The sequence below is a fragment of the Astatotilapia calliptera genome, chromosome 7 (assembly GCF_900246225.1).
Source record: "Astatotilapia calliptera chromosome 7, fAstCal1.2, whole genome shotgun sequence".
In the NCBI taxonomy this organism is placed as follows: Eukaryota; Metazoa; Chordata; class Actinopteri; order Cichliformes; family Cichlidae; genus Astatotilapia; species Astatotilapia calliptera.
In genome coordinates this window covers 32,209,869-32,232,485 of record NC_039308.1, presented here as the reverse complement: position 1 = coordinate 32,232,485, position 22,617 = coordinate 32,209,869, and the positions used below count along the sequence as shown (strand labels likewise).

The following is a 22,617-nucleotide window of genomic DNA, read 5'->3' as shown; positions in this document are numbered from 1 at the left end:
TACCTTCACCGTACAAGAAAGCTAACAAGCTCAGTAAGACAGAATTTCCCCCCCAAAAAGCAAAAACTGTCTCCATAGGTGACGACTAAGTGGATCACAGGTAAACTATGTGATTAAAAGTCTAACATTTTCAAGTTCTCATACAACCAATGAGTTGTTATATTGCGGCCTGTAAACTATGGCGGGCAGAAACAGCCAATAAATAACATCACATTAAATGTATGAAATTATTTCTACATCTATTTCTGTATTTTCTACATTTTGCTTTTGCATTTCCACAAACTTGTTTGTTTCTGGTTTACAAAGTGTACTTAAGGAGTCAGCATTTCACCTTTGGGTGACTGACACAAATCAAAGGAAATGGCTGCCTCTGGTTAGGAAAAACAAAGAAGTAAATTAGACTGAAAACAATGCTGTTAGTCAGAACTATTGCAATAAAGCAAAAGTACTAGAACAGTAATAGAAAGTACAAGAAATATTTTTTAAAAAGTCATACAAATGTATATATTTCGATGACTAATTTGTGCGAGGGATTCAACGAACGACTCGATAATTTTTTTTCTTTTTAGCATTTTCTATTAAGGATTAGCAAAAACTTTCTTTTAAATTGAAAAAAAGGAAAAAAAGAAGTTTAAGTTCAATACATTTAATTGTAAATTTAAGTTAAAAAAAAATTTAAAAGAAGGACAAAAAGGAAAATTAAATGTAGAAATTCTAGAAAATGTCATATTAATGTGGCTACACTTTATTTTTTGTAGATATTTTCCCCTAGGCAGAGACTGAGCTGAAATCTGTATGCATTCCCTTGGAGATGTCATTAAACTAAGCTTTCAGATGGATTCCTGCAGGTGTCCTTAGTGAAAAAAGGACAGGCCATGTGTCTCAGGAAAAGGACAGTGAAGAAGTGGAAACTGTGAGGGTAAAAATAGGAGCGTAGGAAATTCAAGAAGAGGAAAAATAACAATTCTGGGGAGACAGCAGTGAGATAGACAGAAGGGGAGAGATGTTCAGATCCAGTGAAGAGGAAAAAACACCCAAACAACAGGTTCAAAACCTGTTCATGGAGTAATCTGTGTATAAATTTCCAAGCAGAACGCACAGCAAAAGAGTTTAATGTGGTGTCAAAATAATGGCAGAGCCCCCTGGCGCAGTCTCTGTTCTAATGTGTTCCTTGATCCTCATTCAGATGTTAATGCCAGCTGCTCCAGGGACTATCTGCTGCTGCTGCTGCTGCTGTCAATAAGAATTAAGCAGGAGAGGCAGATTGTTGTTGTTTGGTTGCAGACGGCTTGGCAACTAAAATGGAGCCATCACTGGCTGACATCAGGCCGAATTTCCCTGGGGAGTGGGCTGCTCGTGGTTACTGAAAGTGGCTAAGGGTTGTAGAGCCTGTCTTGCTCCTTGGAGTGCAGACAAAATCCATAGACTGGAAACATAAGAGCCTAGAAATAACTTGGCGATGTCAAAGCCCTCCTTATGCAATGTCCGTTCATCTTTTGACCTTAAAGTGGACCCATTATAACTCTGTGTTACTCACAGTTCAAAATAATCCTTATTTAACCTACACTGAGCCTTCGTTCAGCTCCTTAGCTGATTTAACCCTCTCAGGCTCAAATTAAACTTTTTGTTGCTAATGCACAACCAAGTCCTGCAGTGGTACTTCTGAGTAAAAAAAACTCATAAAATATGTATGTTGGGTAATCAGGTTGTTGGTTTTTAACTGTTGCAAATTGGCAACGCCTGCCTCGAGAGGGTTAAACAAGTCATTTGAGCTTTTCAGCCTTTTAAGCCAACTTTCTTCTAATTGGATGTCCCTCTAAAACAGGTTTGAATAGCTTTAAGATCCCATCTCTTTTATGATTTTCAGAGCCAAGAGTAGAAGAAAAACTGTGTGAAACAGAGCATTTTGTATAAGCTGGAGACTCCATTTGCCCTTAAGAGTGTGTAGTGCCAAAAATTTGCAAAAATAAGCCTCCTCACCAACTGTCATGTATGTATTTTGATTATTGGTGACACTGTTTTCGCGGAAGATTCATTTTTATTATGATGTCTTTTGTGACTATTAGAGAAACTTTGAAAAGAATAACAAAGAAAACTTGCTAAGATATTATGATAAATGCTCAATTTTTAAACCACATGTTACAATTCAGGTAGACTCTTTTTTACCATAAAAACTCTTAAGGATCACACTGTTCATTTTAGGGTTTGTTAGCCTCTCTGAGGTACCAGCAGGGGGCAGCAGGAGCCTCTTTATCCTTCAGTTAGCCACCTCTCTGCCTGATATTTAACATGCCCTTCACTGATGTTCTCAAGACTGGTGGGCTGAAAGGAGGGGAGGACAAAGCACGGAGGCATGAAGCCCAATTAAACAGTGACTGCACAAAAGGAGAGGGAACTAAAAATAACCCCCGGCTACCCCCCTTTGTGTGTCAGCCTGTGCCTCAGAGAGGGTGTAAGATACCAGACAGATTGCACAATGTGTGGCCTTACAGGTGCCAAGAATGTTCAGCTGATCTTTAGGGTTATTTACACACTGCAATTTTGTTATCTATCATGAGCAAAAAAAAAAAAAAACTTTTAGTAGCAATAAAAGTATCAGGAAATGGCGTACCACTCCTAAATCTTTAAACACTGATTACGTAATGTTTTTCCATTCGCCTACACACAAACTGGACCTTAACTGCTTTGTCGACAGGGGTTATCACACCTGCATCAGCATGCACCCTTCGCTGAACTGACCTAGATGGGTGATAAAACAAATCTAAGAAAACTTGTTACGGGAAGTGAGGCGGTGCTGGGCACACAGAAGAATGACGTTTCACTCACCTGGAATAACAAACTGGAACGGGAAACTGTGTTCGCCCACTCGAAGGACACCTGTAAAAAAAAAAAAAAAGGTTTACATTTATAATGACGCTTTTCTCAAAACACAGATTTTAATAGATCCATTAAGGAGGAGAGAGGCACATACTAATAAATATACATATGCTAAAATCATTATAGTAAAATTAGTAGACAGAAAAAACTGCAAATTAAAGTGAATGTGCTGTAAAATCTCATAATTTATGTCCATATTCTTTCATTAACTTTTAATTTAAGGACACGGCGTGCTGGCTGGGCTCACCTGCTTTCCCAGCAGGATGAGGTTTCTGAGACAAAACAGGCTTTAGCTGAGACGATTACAATTATCTTTTCTAGTGATTAGACTATTAATGGTTAATAATAAGAAGTGATAAACTGCTGGGTGACACAAGTGGCAAGGTTCGAGGTTCTCTCAGCAATCATTTAAAGGCTTGGCGAGGCGGCAGCAATCAAAGCCAAGCCTTTTCCTTCCATCCCATCACATCTGCAGGCCAGCATCAGTGTGACAAGTATGACCGTTTGGATTGAAGCTAAGATAAGAATGCTCCGTGTTTGTTTTTTTTATAGCTAGCAAATTCCTAAAACAAAAGCCACAGCCCTGAGCTTTATCCTCACGAACTTTTATCTCTGGTTTAAATAAATACAATAAATAAATGTTATTCAAACTCAATCATATAAAGGGTCAGTTTTCCAGAAATGGTTTAAGCCTAGTCCAAGACCATAAACTTTTTTTTCCCCCTCAGTGAAGTTCAACTCTCACCTGAAACCTGCTGGGAGAGGTACACATTTGGTAAACTGGTGCTTACAGCCAGATGGCGCAAGTGAGAGTGGCTGAAGATGAACTACAGCGCATGTTTACTGTAATGAAGGAAAATGTAATCGACTGTGGAACAGCGGGATTCACTGATGTCTTTTTTTATTTGTTTTTGGACAACAATGGAGCTCCGTGGCGCAAAGGAAATGCAGATAAAAGCTCCTGGCCTGCACAGGAAAGCTCATTAGAATGATTACTTCTTTGTTGATTTTGGCCTTGACATGGGGTTTGTTGACAGTATGGAAAAGAAAGAGAATATCCAGTCTCATCTGTTAGTTACTGGTATAATCAGAATCCCACGCAAAGAAAGATTTATATTAAAAGGCAGACAATATTAATTATTTTTCCCATCTCTACTTTTCTCACGTTTTTCATGTTTAAATAAGCAAATGAGGCATGAGATTTAAATAAATTTGCATGATTTTCTACAGCAGAAATCAGAACGACACATAAATCCACATAAAGTTGAAAATTGTTGCTTCGCTCTGTCTAGTTGTCTAGGCAACGCTCCAATGTATTTACTACCAGGCACTGTGTCAATCAGCAGTATCTTGTGGTCTCACTGGTAGCTGTTCAAACAGTTGCCTGAAAGTTGAGGGAAAGTTGATCTCAGGTCTCAGAAAGCTGTTCATCCAAGTCTTCTTCAGTCGCCAGTTCAGGCCTGTATGCACTGTGTATTCTGACACCTGTCATCAGAGCCAAATTTGAGCTACAATAGCTCGTCTGTGCATCACTGAGCCTGGGCCGCCCATCAGCCTGTTGCTGGTTCACCACTGCTGCTTCCTTGAACCAGTTTTGATAGATACTGACCAGTGCACCGCAGGAACACCCCACAAAAGCTGCAGTTGAGGGGATGCTCTGACCCAGTCGTCTCCAATTTGGCCTTTTGTCAAACTCGCTAAAATCCTTACAATTTTCCATTTTTCCTGCTTTTAGGACAGAATATCTCCTTTGCTCCATTATATATCCTACCCACTAACCAGCGACATAATGAAGAGATAATCAGTGCTATTAACTTTACCTGTCAGTGGTGAAAACATTGTGCCTGATCGGCGTCACTATAATAAATTTTACAGAAGAGAACACACAGAAGAGAGACGCCTCTAGGGTTTTTTGTCTTTTGCACAAAAAAAAAAAATCAGAGTTTGACAATTTTGAATAACCTAAAAACCAAAGTGTAGTAAAATAAACATGTCAAAGTGCATCTCATCTTATTAGCCTGAAGACAAGTTACCCATAATTTAACAAATCGCACAACTGTTGCCTGTAGCTAGAAAGAAATTCTATAAAAGAAATCAGCTAGAAAGAAATTCTGATTGAGTTCAAACTTATTTTTCACATGGGCCATCATCACATGCACCGTTTACTTTACAAGCTCAGTTAAAACTAATAACTAGATCATAAGGAAACAAAAATCACCTTTATGTCCCCATCACACTGAGAGCACCTTGAGTCAACCAGCTTATTAATTCTGTAGATGAGCTGGCAGCCCAATTAAATTACTACAGATAGCAACATGTCCCACCTCATTAGGGACGGGCACAACATTTTCCCCTTCAGTCTACGTTTCCTGAGGGAAAGTGCTCAGACTGTGTGTGTGTATGCGTGTGTGTGCTTATCACTCAGTCCTGTTTACTGCTAATAGAAACAGTCAGTCTTAACACTGCAGTGCACACACTGCATGCAAACTGGGCCAGGACCACACGAGTGAAAGAATAAAAGACTCTTTAAAAGTCACAAATGAGGAACAACATCAATGATTATCATTATTTAACCTTATAATAATAATAACAAACATTCATTCTGCTATTAAAACCTAGCAGGACCTATTATCATAAAGAGATTATAAAGTGAGGCTCCAAATGGGCCAATCAACTTGCCTCAATATAGGTTTTTACTGGCCCCAGATCAGTGATAATCCTGAACCCTGTGTTTATTCTAGTTTACTGTATTTTTGTTCAATACCAGTTTTTGTTTTAATCAACTTCATTATTTGCTCTTTTTGGTTAAATAAAGGTTGGATAAATGAAAATAAATATATTTGTTCATCGATATTTTGATCAAGCCCCATGTTGTGCGAGATACTAGGATGACTACACAGACCTGAACTGTGACTATTTCATGTGGTTCACACAGTCTGTGTAGTCAAGGACACAATAAAAGAAAAAAAAAGATAATATTTTGCTTTTAGTGTCACCTAAGAGCCACCAATTCTCCCCGACACAGCCCAGAGGCTCACAAATATTTTGATATTTTTCAGATGACCTTACAAGGATACTTTATAAGGAAATATATATATTTTTTAGCTTTAATTATCCATCTAGATGATCTCAGTATGAAGCTTCCAGGTTTTTTGTTTTGGGTAACACTAAAACTAGGCAACCAAGTCATGATAACTAAAAAGAGACATTGCTAAGATGCACTCATGTTTTAGTTAGCAGGTGTAGACAGCAGAAAGAAAACAGTTCTGGTATTAAACTTCCTACATAAAGGTTTGTGGATTTTCTTTGAGTAACCCGGTCAATAATTTCTAGACCATTTTTTTCCGAATGTATTTTTTTGGCATTTTAACATCAAAAATCCTTTTACTTTATGCTTTTGCAAAGAATGCAAATGTGTCTACAACACAAACACCAAAACAGCCTTGATGCATAAATGGCAGCACAGACCAAAGACATAAACTGACAGTGGGATAAGCAGTCTCTTTTGAAAATACAGAACTACTGTTGCTGCTACTACCTTGGATTACTCACTGTAGAAATCAAAGTTTTTTAAAGTTTAAAACAACACTAGAAGGGTTTTTGGCACAAACAGTGCCTTTTTAGTAACACATTTATAAACCTAATGAAGAAGAAATATTGTCTTTGCAGAAATGCCAGTATTAGTAAATAATACTATTAAAAAACTTCCACGTGGCTTTGTCCTAAACGTGTTCTAAATATGAAGCTCTCACTTTTTAAAGTCAGTGTCCATGAAGAGCTGCTGATGTAAGCGGTCTTCACTCCCCTAACCGCCAAGCATCTGTGGCATACCACATTATCAACCAGCCACAGCGAGGGTCGCTTGCTTTGTAGAGTGTGTGTGTGTGTGTGTGTGTGTTTGTGAGAGAGAGATGATCTTCTGTCACCCTTCCTCTCTCACTCTCCCTCCGTTGCTCGACCCTTGGGGGCGAACCAGACCCTTTATGGAAGAGAGCGAGATATGGGAAAACGGCAGAGATAAAGAGGAACTCCGAGAGAGGGTGTGTCATGAATTATTTATGACCTTCTCCTTCTGGTGCCTTACGTTTCACAGTAAGGCTTTAAGTTTAACTATTGCTTCAAAGAACTTCCTGCTTTCAACGTCTCTTTCTGTTATTAAGAGGAAGATAAAAAAACTAAACAAAAAAACCTCAAACCTGCCCTTCATTAAACGAAAACTCACAGATTCATGTCCCAGTTATTGGGATTAGCACTGAATCAGCACCTGGGTTTTGGTGTCAGTTTCAACAATAAGTAAATAAACAATTTCATTTCATTTAATAAAACTCTTAAATATAGCAGAAAAAAACTTTATACAACTAAAAGCTGTAAATAGAAGAAGTAATAATGATCTACGGAAGAATGTTTGCATGCAAGACCACTACATTAAAACATTTTTAACCTCGCAGCTCTCTGTTAAGGAGTCAGAGTAATATCTGACTGTGCCAGTGTGAGAACTGATGGTCTTCATCTCACAGCAATTTCTTTAACTGGAGGACCACGCTGGTACAGATAGCCCAGGGTCACACACTGGATAAATTAAATAAAAGGTGAAACACTAAACTCCAGGAATTTGGGCGACATGACAAAATAACTTTTACTATCACATATTTGCCAGAAGGCCTGAGTCTTCACTTCAAAGAACAAGAACCTTCTGTTAGAAAATATTTAATAATTTGAAAGGAATTTATTTGGTCGGTGCGTAGTTATAGTGAAAACGCTTTCTAATAATACACTTCAAACCGTATTGACTTTCCTCATGTACTCATAAGCACCACTGCATGAAATGCAAAGAACTCAGAGACAAATCTTGTTTATACAATAATAATAAATTCAGAGGTTCAAGGCAATAAAATTAGATATTCTTTTTTTTTAAATCAAGTTAAACAATAATACAGACTCATTACAGCTGTTCCTCTTCAGCTGTACCTCTAAACCTCATCCCACATTTACCAAAATCATCTTGATGACCCCAAAGCCTTTGAGAAAGTTTTCGTAGTGGTCTGGGTCTACTTCATGAACTCTGCTCTCTACCAGAAAATCCTGAAGTAAGTAAGTAAGTAAAGTTTATTTATTAAGCGCTTTTCATAGACAGGTAGTCACAAAGCGCTGTACACAAAGATTAAAATAAACAGTACGATAAATAGCAAAATGCACGTCCAACTAGAACGTCCAACTATCAGTTGAAGGTCAACACTAGGGGTGGGTTTTTATAATCGATTCATCGATTAAAATCGATTCTGGCTTGGATAACGTAAAATCGATTCATTAAAATCCTGAATCGATTTTTTTATATAAATTTATTTTGTCCGAAATGCCAGAATCTCTGGTGACATCTCACAAAATTTCAAGAACCACCAAACAGTAAATGAGAGCAGGTACAGGGATTCTTCACATAGACTTAAACACACAGCGCGACCCGCGGATCAGAATCAGTTAGATGTCGCCTTTCTCACAGTCGGGGCTGAAAGCCGACAGCTCGCTGATCCGGGTCCGCGCTTTGTGTTCACGCCCTTTATGCGCTGATTCTAAAGCTGTTAGTTTGATCTCTCTCCAAACAATATTGACCGAATCAGCAGCAAAAGAAGATCCAAATGCTTCACATAAGCATCGTCATGAATTCACTCTTTTACTGTTTTGCTTCCATTGCGATGCGCAGCTCTCTCTCTCTCCCTCCCCCTCTCTCTCGAACAGTTTCGCTTTCTTCATTATTCGCTTGCTTGTTACACAAGTCTACTGTTGCTTACAGCGCTGTCGGCCGCTGTTTTTTCCCCTTTTACATTCTTCCGAAAAGAAAACCTCATTTCTGCTGTTCAATACTGAACAAATTGAAACTTTTTAAAATTATTCAAAATGCAAAATGCTTAGCCATGTCTCTAATAAAACCGCTGTAACGTCAGAGGTAATGTTGATTAATTAATGGTTTTCTTTCGTTTTTGATGTACTGCAGAATATTTTTATAAAATCCCAGGCCAGGAAAATCACCTACATGTTTTTCTGTGTTTTATCTTCAGCTACTTTGACACAAAGGCATCTGCTGTGATGCTCACACCTTGGATAAAGTCTTGAGAGTGTCAGCTTCCTTTTTATAGATACAAAAATATGTAAATGTCCTGATCTGAATTATATCTCTGACTGTCAAAATTTCCCAGATTTAAATCGAATCGAATCGAATTAAATCGAATCGTGGATCGAATCGATTCGGGACCTTGTGAATCGGAATTGAATCGATTCTAGAAATCAGTGACGATACCCAGCCCTAGTCAACACCACCTGTGTTATGCAGCAGGACAATGATCCAAAACACATCAGCAAGTGCACCTCTGAATGGCACCAAAAAGAAAAACAAATCCACAATGAAGATTTTGGAGTGGCCGACTCAAAGTCTGAGCCTAAATCTAATCGAGGTGCTTTGGCATGACCGCAAACAGGCCGTCCATGCAGCTCTTACAAAAACTCTCCAATGTGGCTGAATTAAAACTGAATTAAAACAATTCAAAGTGAAACATTTGTTGCCATTTATCATAGATGCTTGATTACAGTTCCTTTTCCCAAGGGCGGCACAGCCAATTATTAGGTTTATGGGGCAATTACTTTTTCTCTTATGACTTTTTCACTTAGGATATGCGTGTTTAGATAACCTTTTCCTTTTAAAAATAAATCAAAATTTAAAAACTGCATTTTGTATTGACTCAGATTATGTTTGTTATTAATAAATGAATTTGTTTCATGATTTGAAAATTTAAAGTCTGACTAATGTTAAAAAGAGAAATCAGGAAGGCAGAAAACACTTTCTCACAGTGCTGTATGTATATATTTTTCTTTCTTACAACATCAAAGCTGCTATGTTAATGGGTGAAGTGGGTGTGCTCATGTTTGTGTCTGCACAAACATTTCAAGATTCCTGTTCGACTTAATTTTCACCTCCCAGAAACGCCCTGCCTGACAGCTGACGAACAGTACGTGTGATTTTTCTCACACAGGCGAAAACAAAAAATGGCCACAGTCTGTTTCTTTTTTTTTTTAAATTATTATTATTTTCTCTTGTTTTTAATGTGGGGCGATCGTGGCTCAAGAGTTGGGAGTTCGCCTTGTAATCGGAAGGTTGCCGGTTCGAGCCCCGGCTTGGACAGTCTCGGTCGTTGTGTCCTTGGGCAAGACACTTCACCCGTTGCCTACTGGTGGTGGTCAGAGGGCCCGGTGGCGCCAGTGTCCGGCAGCCTCGCCTCTGTCAGTGCGCCCCAGGGTGGCTGTGGCTACAATGTAGCTTGCCATCACCAGTGTGTGAATGTGTGTGTGAATGGGTGGATGACTGGATATGTAAAGCGCTTTGGGGTCCTTAGGGACTAGTAAAGCGCTATATAAATACAGGCCATTTACCATTTAATGTTCTGTGTATTTGTCTACTTTAGTTTTGTTTGTGTTGGTTTCCTCGTCTTCTCTTTTTCTTGTTTCCTGTTTTATTTTTGGTAATGACTTTTGCCAAAGGCATTCGGAGGATGGAGGAAAGAGGAAACTTCGGTCTGCTTGAAGATAATCAAACTTTCTGCCTCTCATTATTTGTGTCTATAAAGTTAATAAAACGTATATCTTGTCACTTTAATTAGAAGTGGGGGCGATCGTGGCTCAGGAGTTGACAGTTCGTCTTGTAATCGGAAGGTTGCAGGTTCGAGCCCCGGCTCCGACAGTCTCGGTCGTTGTGTCCTTGGGCAAGACACTTCACCCGTTGCCTACTGGTGGTGGTCAGAGGGCCCGGTGGCGCCAGTGTCCGGCAGCCTCGCCTCTGTCAGTGCACCCCAGGGCAGCTGTGGCTACTATGTAGCTTGCCATCACCAGTGTGTGAATGTGTGTGTGAATGGGTGGATGACTGAATGTAGTGTAAAGCGCTTTGGGGTACTTAGGGACTAGTAAAGCGCTATATAAATACAGGCTATTTACCATTTAGCCACTTTATTATGTACATCTTGCTAATAGGTAGACTGCCTTTTGCCCTAAGAGCAGCTTTAATCCTTCATGGTATAGACACGATGCTGGACCCATTCCTCACAGATTTTATTCGACTTTCACATGATAACAGACTGCACACTTGTTGGCTGCACAATAAAGCAAATGACCCATTCCACCAGATCCCAAAGGTGCTGGATTGGATTGAGATCTGGTGACTGTGGAGGCCATTTGACTGTAGTCAACAAAATAAAAACAGAAAAAAAGCACTTAATCATGATGTGAACCTTGTGACATGGTGTATTTATTGTGATGATAGCATTCATTAAAGGAAGGGTACAGTCTGCGCCATTTTGGTGGCGCTTCTGAGGCCACTATTATAGATCTTGGTTCACTGGCACAGTATGTTAAACCAGTCATCACTAATCTGGGAGTTAAAATAGAGGCAAATCTTAAACTTGAAAGCCAGGTCAGAGCTGTTGTAAGATCTAGCTTTTTTCATTTGAGGGAATTAGCCAAAATAAAGCCTATCTTATCGAAACAGCATTTTGAGACAGTAATCCATGCCTTTGTTACTTCTAGGCTGGATTATTGTAACGCACTTTATTTTGGGGTTAGTGATGCGTCCATTAGGCGCCTGCAGGTTGTGCAAAATGCTGCAGCACGTCTTTTAACTGGAACAAAAAAGTTTGAGCACATTACCCCAATTTTAATTTCACTCCACTGGCTACCTGTACATTTTAGGATTGTTTTTAAAATTCTCTTATTTGCTTTTAAATCTCTTAATGGCCTGCCCCCCCCCCCCCACCTCTCGGAGCTACTACAACCATATACACCTCCCCGTTCCCTTAGGTCCGCTAATCAGCAGCTCCTTAAGGTACCAAAAACTAAGTATAAATCTAAAGGTGATCGTGCTTTTGCTGTAGTTGCTCCAAAGTTGTGGAATGATCTACCCTTGCATGTTAGGCAGGCCTCTTCTCTCTTGACTCAATTTGTTTTGACATGTTTCAATTTATTTTAGTTTTTTAGTTATTTATTTTATCTTATCTCATTTTAATTTTCTTTACTTATGCTTTTAGCATGTACAGCACTTTGTGAACTCTGGTTTTATGTTAAAGTGCTTTATAAATAAAGGTGGTATGGTATGGTATAAAGCGATGGACATGGCCAGCAGCACTCAGTTTCAAACTCGGTTCATTTGGTTCTAATGCCTCTTTTCCACTAGCACCTAGCGGCTTGACTCAACTCTGTTAGTTAGTCTTCCATTACAATTGAGTGCCACCTCAATATGAACGGGGTCGTTACAGCAAGGCAGTCCGAAAGTCCTGTGACATCACTTGTATGCGACACAAACACAACACAACAATGGTCTAGCAAGTCTGGCCACGTTCCTCTGATCTTTGCCTTTTTTCTTTTTTTTTTTACCTATATAGTGAAATAAAATAAAAATAAAAACAATCCAAGAAATACTGAAAATACAACTCTTCAATCTGAAATGTTGAAAAAGTATGAAGTAGCATAGCAAGCACCTGAATACTATATTTAAGTAAAGTACTTGACTAAATCTACTCTCCAGCATTGTGTGGCTGAAGTTTCTATCATGCGCTGAAGAACGCAGCCCTGAGAGTTAAACATTGAACTGTTTGCTGTTTTAACCAGCATGGACTGCATGCTCTAATGCCTGCCATTGTGTCCCACAGTGTGATTTGCATTTACAACAGATTTCATGCATGCGTGGCACATTTCACCTTCTGTTTATGGGCTGCAACACATACAAAAGATGGAAGATCGTACTTGCAAAAGAAGGTCTTGTAAGCTCTTATTTCCGTAGGCAGGAGGAACAGCACAGTGCAGCACAGCATGTTGGTACAGAGACACTCAGGGGAGAAAAATACTCTAACCTGCTCTCTGTGGGGGCTCTCCAACAGTCTCATCAGTGCTTCTTGACTCTGATTGGCTATGTCTCACCTCAGAGAGGAGACAGGCTTCAGGGGACTGTTACTCTGAGTAACTCTTCATTAGGCTGCAAAAACTAGGGTTGTGCCCGAGGCACACCAAAGACAAGGCAAAAATTTCAAAGCCATCTGTATGCATATCTGCAGAAAATAACTTTTACGTTGTCTGGAATGATCTCAAAGACAATTTTGATTGTATTCTCAGTAGAAAGCACTTTTGACACCTATAATTTTTTGCTGAGCAGGACTAGCTTACACTTTCACACAAACATACATTCTTGCTACCCAAGGATCTGATGCTGAGATTACAGACGACAGTGTCTCATTCTCGCTCTCTGATGTGAAGATGAACAATAAAAGGAAAATGACAGAGAATGACTTTGATCTACTAAAAATGACCCAAGTTATGTTGGTTGTGTCACACTAAATGAACATATAATCGCTTGAACATAAAAATGTGTAATCACGTTGTGCACAGGTGCATGCATGTCAGCCTACAGGGGAAAAAGATGATTTCTAAACAATGTGATCAACTGTTTAAAATGGCTTTAAATATGTGAGCAATATTTATACAATCTACAAGCTCAACCACTGGACTGGGTGCAGTTTTGACTGTTTTCCCACTCTTAAACTAGTCGATCGGTCAAATTCTTTTCCCCTGTTAGAGGAAAGCAAAAACCTCTGAAGGCCACTGTAACATTAGCTCTATTCCAGCAGATTTTCATTAAACTGAATGGGGTAAAAAGCCAGTCGCCGTGAGTCAAGTCTTACAGTTGTGCCATGACAAGGAGGTTCTGATATTTGTTGGGATATAGGTTGGGAGATAAATCTGTCATCAGCAAAGAAAGATGCAAAGTTCACATACTCTAATGATCATATCAGTGTTGTTGTTTTTTTTTTGACTTGGAGTATATTCTTTTTTTAAATGATGATTTATTTTGGGGCTTTTTTGCCTTTATTTGACAGTTTTGCATTGAAAAGCAGACAGAAAAGAGTAGAATGAGCAGGGGAGGACACACAGCAAAGGGCTGAAGGTCAGCCTCAAACCTGGGTCACTGCATTTCAACAATAAGGTACATGGGAACCTGCTGAACCAGTGAGCCACCCCTGCAGTATGTCCACTGCTTTCAAGATACAGGTTTGGTCTTACTGTCGTGCAGATCTAAGAAGCATATCCTTAAGTTTTTTCATAGAGTGCACATACAAATAATGAGCAACAGCTGCCTAGAAAAAAGAGCAAGTGTATGCCAATGGTTTTTAACCTCTCTAGAAGTGTGATAACCTATCAGAGTGTGAAAATATTGATTTACCTTTCTCGGCAACAGACAGCGTGCTGTTTAAGTACTGTTCCTCCACATTATATGCTGTGCTGTTTGCTGTGTTGGAGACCCCACAGGAGCCATGACAGTTGACCTTGATGGCTGCAGAGAGAGGACAGAAAAGAAGAGTCAATCTTCTGTCTTAAACAAATAGTTTATGATCAATCACAAAGTGTAAAAAAACAAAACAAAGAACCCCACCATTGCTTTGCTTTGCTACTGAAATCTCCCATTAAATTTAATGCAGGATTCTTTAAGTTGCATGGCTTTGTTGTCTAGTGCTTGTGGATAGATGGTGATCAACACTAAAAAGCTTGCCAAAGATATGACACTAACTTGCACAATCCAAAAATTAAATTAGCTAGTTTGAACCATTATTCAAACAAATTAACGTTTGTCTATGTGGTTCTGAATTAAAATTTTCTGTTTTGAGGTTTGTTATCTATACGTAGCTTCCATTAACCACACAAGGTGAATGTCAGCGAGTCTTGCAGCAGTCGCTGTCTGTGAAAGTGCTGAACCTCGGCCTTGACTCATTTCATTGTATTTCTTTGGGGCTTTTTGTGTACCGACTTTTTTCCCCTCTCTTTGTGTTTTAAAATCCCAACTAGGGAAAATAAATAAATGCATACACTTCTTTTTATTTATTTAATCTACTAAAATGGATAAAGTAAAATTGTCTCCATGACTTTTTAGTTGACAGAAATCTAAACTGTCATCAGAAAGCAGCCAGTGTTTATACAAGACAGGATTTTGGCAATCGTTTTCCTCTTCTGCGATCCATATGGACTGCTCACCTGCAGGGAGCCAAAGCCCAGTCAAACGTGCCTACAAACAGAGACCATAAAGCTTCCAGTACAAATAAATCTCGTCCCCGTCCTTTAGATTCTGCATTCTGCACAAATATCCATTAATAGAGAAGAAATATAACCATAAAACAATTTTTTAAAAAGTGTCCCGTTCAGCATCCATCTGTGCTTCTTGCACTGTATGTTTCGATCTTTGGTGGGTTTGTTTTATGCCTGTCCCGGACCATTTTTCAACCAAGCAGTGTTTAACCTATGTATAATCTCATTCATGACAGCTATATGCTGGTTTTTTTTTTTTGGAAGACTGCATGTAAGCACCAGTGTATGGATTTTGAAAATCCCTGTCTTTAGACTCTGTGCAGGGAAACACCTATGTAAACAGACATAACTGCTGTACCATATATAATATGCTGGATAAGCAGTTATGAAAGTAGATGGATGGATGGATGTTCTTGGAAAAAGTCCTCTTATCTTACTGCAGTGAATTCAGGCAACACTGTATAAAAAATACAGACCAGCACTGATTAGCATAAGAATGACTCACAAAGAGGGGACACTCTACTAAATCACTGAGGGCCTGTCCTGTTGGTTGTGTGCATTCTGCAGCAGTGATAAATAATCTGTCAGAACAGGCTGTGAAAAGAGTCTGAGTAAACAGATGGCAACCAGAAACCTTATTAGGGAACTGTTGTGAAACTGAAGAGGGTTTTGTATATAAAATGATGGTCGCATCAAGTGTGACTAGTTTGGATTATAGCACTGCTTCTGCTTTAGCAGGCAAATCCACAACTGGGTGTTTGTTGTGATGCAATAGGCTAGATAAATCACAATGTTACAGCACAATGACTGAATGTACCTGGACGAAAAGCAGTTCAACTAAACATCAGCCCACAGGATGTTGTAACTGAAAGAAGGTTCCGCTCGCTCAGCGCACAGGAAACCGTGTTATCTTTTCACACTCAATCCTGTATCATTTCTACTCTGCAAAAAAGTTCACACTGATGTGACTGACGTCAGCAACAATCAACTGTCAAGAGAGACAAAAACTGTTTAAGTGATTCTCAGGAACAAGCTGGCCTCAGACTCCAACTCATACACTCAAAAAAAAAGTGAAATTGGGTAGTTATTACATTTACAAGAGTTTCTATGGTGAACATAATAAGTTGTGTATGAGCTGCATGAGATTCAACAACTTCACGCTTGTTAAATTTATTTTTGTTGAGATGACGTCACCTAATCAAGCAAGAGTGGTTAGTTGCCTGGACAAGATCACGCGAGATTTCAAACCCCAGGAAAATCACTGGGGGCTATAAGAAGCAGAAAAGCATACACACACCACGTGTATGCTATTGCTATTTATTGTGCTTTGTGACAGCTCAGTGGTGCGGTGGACAGCACTGTTGCCTCACAGCAAGAAGGTCCCGAGTCCTTTCTTTTTGTATGGAGTTTGCATGAGGAAATGAAAATCCTCTAAAAACATTCACAAACACACACTCAGAAACACTACCACTGAGACAGAAGTTAGAGGATTACACAGAAGGATGGTGCATCTGCATCGCCTTTTCATAAAGCAGATAGAAGGGCTAATGTCTCACGATGACACCCAGCTTTCTTTGCTTTACATTTTTGTCAGAGAGCCACAGCCACTGATCGCAAGGTCGGTGGTCCAATCCCTGGCTCATCCAACCTGCATACTGAAGAATCTTGATGCAAAATAGTTTCCATTGGAGTGGGAATTTTAGGTTACAAAGTGCTCAGGCATATAAAATAACGTATGAGTGAATGAGGCTTATAGTACGAATGCACTTTGTGTCCACAAATTAAGAAGAAAAGCACTTTACAAGCAATAGTCCACTGTACCTTTTCATTCCATTAAAAGTGTAAAACCTAAGCGACTGGCCCTGTTAGATTTGTATTTCTGGCAATGTTGGGAAGTAACTACTACTACTGTACAAATACTTAATTACTGTACTTAAGTAGGAGTTTCAGGTACCTTTAGTTGAGTATTTCCTTCTAACAACTTTTTACTTTTTTACATTTTTAAAACGGGGTCGCTTTTGGTTTAAGTCACTTGAGGGGTATAATTTCACATCACTGCGGGCCTTCAAACATTGATGTGGTTTGAGCCTCAACAGTGAACAACAGGGCTCCAAGACTGGCAGTGGTAGGGTTTCACTATAATTTTTACTTGTGTTATTCAATAGCACAAGTCATAAAACGTTTTTAGCATCTAAACGTAACACATTTTTAAGATAAGATAGAACTTTATTAATCCCTCGGGTGGGTTCCTCTGGGAAATTCGACTTCCAAAAAGCACAGCAACGACCGAAGTTACAGTTACAGAATTGTTATATATATATATATATATATATATATATATATATATATATATATATATATATATATATATATATATATATATATATATATATATATATACATATATACATACATATATACACACACACACACACATATATAAATACAGAGACAAATATAAATAAAATATATGAAGGGGATAAATAGAATAAATAGGAATAAAAAATAAAAATACAAGTGAATTGCACATTTCAAGTATTGAGTCTATTGCACTGTTGACTATTTACAAAAAGTATTGCACAAGGTATTGTACAGTGAGGTGAAGAGGCACTACAGCTTAGTTGTTCCCCCCTCCTTTGTCCTCCTGTTTCCCCTCCCTCTCCCCTCCAGAGAGGAGTTAAACAGTCTGATGGCGTGTGGGACAAAGGAGTTTTTAAGTCTGTTAGTTCTTGTCTTGGAGAGAAGCAACCTGTCACTGAACAGACTCTTCTGATTGTTTATGGCCGTGTGCAGAGGATGCCCAGCATTGTTCATAATGTCCATCAGTTTCTTTAATGTCCTTTTCTCTGCCACTGTCACCAGAGTGTCCAGCTTCATGCCGACCACAGAGCTAGCCTTCCTGATCAGTTTCTCCAGCCTGGATGAGTCCCTCTTTGCTGTGCTGCTCCCCCAGCACACCACAGCATAGAAAAGTACTCCAGCAACCACCGACTGGTAAAACATCCTCAGGAGCTTCCTGCAGATGTTAAAAGACCTCAGCCTCCTGAGGAAGTACAGTCGGCTTTGGGCTTTTTTATACAGGTGCTCTGTGTTGCATGACCAAAGTTTAGGTTTTTGCCAAACCTAAACTAGCAAGTTAATAAATAAACCAGATATGAAAGCTCTCAAAGGGATGCAAACCTGGATTTCTTAGTCATTATCCCAGGAAGTTGTACCACCACCACCCCAAGCCTCCATGTGTAGAGCCTGTTCAACAGCTGCTTTAGTAGCAGCTGGAATATCAGGGTACCATAGGACAGCTTGGGGAGAGGCATCTGACAAAGCTGCATTATACAATGCATTGGGATAAGAACACTTTGATCATGAATGACAGTTGTCAGCACTCTACACTAAATCAGTTAAGATCTCCACAAAAAGAGGAAAAAAAAAAAGCATAAACACAGACTGTGCTCTAAACAGTATTCTACCACAGACTGTTTGCCCAATCACAGGCTCACACACACCCACGCAAGATTCAGCTCTGGTATCTCACAAAGACACACACACTCTCTCTCTTTCTGTCACACTCTCAGAGTGGCAGATGGCTGAGCTCTCCACACCGCCAGGGCTGCTGGCACAGTTTCCGGTAAGAGGAAGGGCTTTTACTGTTAAAAATAAAACCTCCAAAACTGCAGCTCACTAAACGAGGTGGTGCCCTTGAGCCATGCAGACTAAGTCCACTTACGGTCATTAATTAAAACTCATTGTGCTCCTCCAGCTATAAGCCTTATTCATGGAAATTACAGACACATTCATTCTCCCCTGTTAACACAAAATGTGAGCAGTTATCACACGTCAGAAATGAAAAGCAGAGTGATATGACAGAAAAGAGATCCACTCATACCATGAGATATTATTTACAGATGTCTGCTGTGGAAACATTAAAAGCTCAGCCTATGAAAGGTCAGCGCACGGGTAATCTGTTAATATTCACAGTAGCAGCAACAGGAAGAGAAGCTGCAGCAATAATTTTGTTATGAGAGAGAAGCAGCTCTGGCAGTGAGACCGAGCGTCTGCTGCCTGACAATGGGCACGCACGTGGAGCCAGATGGACCATGAGCAAAATTAAGGCACTTAGTACGACACAAATATGTAGACACAAAGATGATGTGTCATCAAGTTCCACCACAGAATCGCAAAAAAATACCTTAAACTTTGGGCTTGTCTGGTCCCTTAAAAGATTTAAAGAGACGAAAAATTGTGCAGATATTAGTGACAAATGAAAAACGATTACTAGGGCTGCACGATTAATCGTTAGAAAATCGCGATCTCGATTCATACTTATGTGCGATCTCATTTCCAAATGACAACTATAAAAAAAAAAAAAATTAAAAAAAAAAAGACGATGACGATTGTACCGCATTTTGATCCGGGACGTAATCTGCATGAAAACAAGCGCTCACTCCTCCTGCTCAACAAATGACAAGGGCGGAGCCTTATACCACGTGATACAGAAGCTGTGCCGTGTGATGCTAAAATTAGCAGGGAAAAAACAACGGAGAGCACGTCAGGGATGACGAGAAAGTGACAGGAGAAAATCCGTCCCGGTCAACCACCCAAACATCAATAACGGGAACCTTATACAGCGCTTCCCTATACCCGTCGAACTCCCGCAGGCACAAAGAAATTACGGAGGCTATCACTTATCACCTGACCAAAGATATGGCTCCCATCAACACTGCAAAACGAGGGATTTAGGAAAATGATCAACACCCTAGACAAACGCTACACAGTGCCATCCTGCAACTATTTTTCTATTGTTGCACTACCTGCTCTATACACGCAGTGTCGAGCAACAGTGGAGACGGAATTTCAAGCAGTACAACATTTTGCGGCAACAACAAAACGTGAGACATTTGTTGTTTTTATGTTTATTTATTGTTTTTATGTTCAGTCTCAACTGTTACGAAGTTGATGTGCAGTTAATAAGTGCAATAAATATTTATACTGGAAAAGAGAATCGTGAGAGAATCGTGATCTCAATTCTAAGCCAAAAAAAATCGTGATTCTCATTTTATGCAAAATCGTGCAGCCCTAACGATTACCCTTATCAACCACCTCCTTCCTTCCTCGTTTATCGTTGGTGCTGATTGGGCGCTCAGCCACTCCTGCATGCATATAATAAATGGTAAAATTGGCCTGCATTTGTAAAGGCACAGAAAGAAGAGGGGTTTATTGGTCCCCCTCTTTCATCAATGGCAGCCTTTCCCCTTAGTTGTCTTTTGCATTTTTATCTTATTTGTAGTAGTTGCAGTAATCCTTTTCAGATTAACTGCAGCAACACTGTGGTAACTCATATGCTAAGTTCCTCTGAATTGTGGATTTCAGGGGCTGTGAAACATTCTTATTTAATACCTGGAAGAAATGTTATTCTCTGTGAATAATCCATCGTAGTATTAAGGTAGGTTAAATGCCGACTAGAAGCTGGTGGTTAGGGGCAGCACCTGGGAAGCCAAATCCAGCTCTAAGCCCCTGCCTTGGTCAAGGGCACCGTGATCGGAGAATAACCTGTTTCTGATGGCGGGAGCTCGCAGAAGAAACTAAACAAACCTACAGACCATGCAAACTCCACCAAACCTGGTATGGGTGAAACTCAGGGCACCTTTGCTTTGAGGAAACAAACACAAGCGACAAACCACCATACTAGCTTACATATATGTATGTGTTAATGTTCATAAAATCAAGCAGGTTAAACTGCCACCATGACGTCACCTATTGATTTTGGTGTCCTAATTATGGAGCTTCAACTTAGTACCAAGTTAGCAGTGGGAGCCATAGAGTATAGAGGTACAATATAAAGACATATCAGCTAATTAGTGTCAAGTAGGACTTACAGTAGCACTCAGACAGCGCAACTCCCACTAAAGGGCAAGGGTTACACTAAAACTTTGATGTTTTATGATGTTTTTATTACAATATGGTGATGTCAGCCTGTTATGAGGGATATACTGAAAAATATATTACTCGATATGAGTGGTTAAAATTTCAACGTCAACTTTAATCTTGGGCGTCGTTTTCTTTGTGAGTATTTATTACACGGCGTGCTGCAGGGAAAAGCCTGTTCTAACGTTTGAGTCTACGGTTTATTTTTTAGCACGTGGCGGCTCTTTCTTGCTTCTCATCTGTAAATAATCTGCATACTCTTTCACGTGATTCAGTTTATTTTGAAAAGTCTCAACAGGATCTTGAGCTTTATTGTGAAAGGTTTATGTGGAAAATAAACAAGCGGACACGTGATGGTTTTACCATCTTTGTTGCTAATGACAACGCATAAAAACAGGCGCTTGTCCGTCAGTAGTGTGGTTACATTAAATATAAGAGAAAGAGAGAACTAATTAATATAGCCACTACAGTGACCATCAAAACGATGAAAACATATTGCCATAAACAGCTTATTTTGCAACACCACGAAACAAACGGTAGCATAAAATGAAACTATAGATGTTTTTATATCGTCATCCGATATATATCGTTATATCGAAAATGTGAAGTGAAAAAATTGTGGGTAATATAAATTTTCTTTGATTTTCACATTTGGTGGGAATCAGCCCAAGCTGTTATTAGTATCTACGATCACACAACATAAAATATTGAAAACTGTGGACACTAGATTGCTAATGAACCCGAAGCACAAAACTCTCAGATGTTCTCTGAAGAAGTCCAGTTCAGTGCCTCCAATTTAAAGATGTGGGGCCTAGCAGACACTGATTGGCTGCCTGTCTCCGGGCACCTTCCAATAAATGCAGCAATGTCTGAAGTCATTTTCCTTTTAAACATCCAGATGGATATACTTCAGGGGCCAGCCTCGAATGGACATTATGGTTTTTGGCACTTCCGAGTTCCAAGTTTAATTTTTTAAAGAGCATTTGATGACATTTTATTGGCAAAATGAGAAGATAAATCCAGCTGCAAAGACGCCTCAAAAAGGACAATGTGTTCAATCGCAATATATCAACAGTGTGACTTTCTTTTATTCTTTTGACAGGCTGTCAAAGATGGGAACTTTTGCTATCATTTCCAAAGGACAATATGGCAAGCACATGTGAGACACTCCAGATGTAAGGATATTATTACATGACTATACCGTCGGTATTCTGTAGGCTTCTTCACAAACTTGAGAGGTTTAAACACTGAAATCCTGAGACTTACAAATTTTTAGTCTGGTTCTGCAAAGCTGACAATCACTTTAGATATGTCACTACAGGAACCTGCAGTTCTTCACCAGCCTGTAGGCCTGAGGGAAACTGACACTCAATAGTAAGAGGGAAGCATGCTCTGACTCAGCAGCTGTCTGATTCTGATGCCAGCACGGGAGTCTCTCCGGGGCTTCTTCATGGCTCAATGAAGGTGTCCGTAGGCAGAGATGATCTTGGTGTTACTACTCATTAGACTGCACGAAATAAGACTGTGTAGGCAGATAGATCCAGTAAATAAGCTCTAAGCGACAGCATTTCTGGATCCACCATGACCTACATCAGATAACAGCCTGATAGAAGAAAACATCAAACAGTGTGCAGGTGAGTCATGAGGCTGTGAGAGGAAAGGTGTGGCACTGTAAAGAGTGAGTGGTTGAGTTGAGGAAGGTGACCAGAACAA

At 39.6% G+C, this 22,617-nt stretch overlaps 1 protein-coding gene across 1 annotated transcript in view; it reads right to left on the bottom strand.

The window, feature by feature from the left end:
• arrdc1b (arrestin domain containing 1b) overlaps positions 1 to 22,617 on the bottom strand; it is a 46,112-nt gene that overhangs the window by 3,748 nt on the left and 19,747 nt on the right. The window contains exons 2-3 of the mRNA XM_026174370.1: positions 14,126 to 14,236; positions 2,827 to 2,877 (exon numbers count right to left, since the gene is read on the bottom strand). Coding sequence (XP_026030155.1) covers positions 2,827 to 2,877; positions 14,126 to 14,236 — 162 coding nt within the window. The remainder of the gene's footprint in view (positions 1 to 2,826; positions 2,878 to 14,125; positions 14,237 to 22,617) is intronic.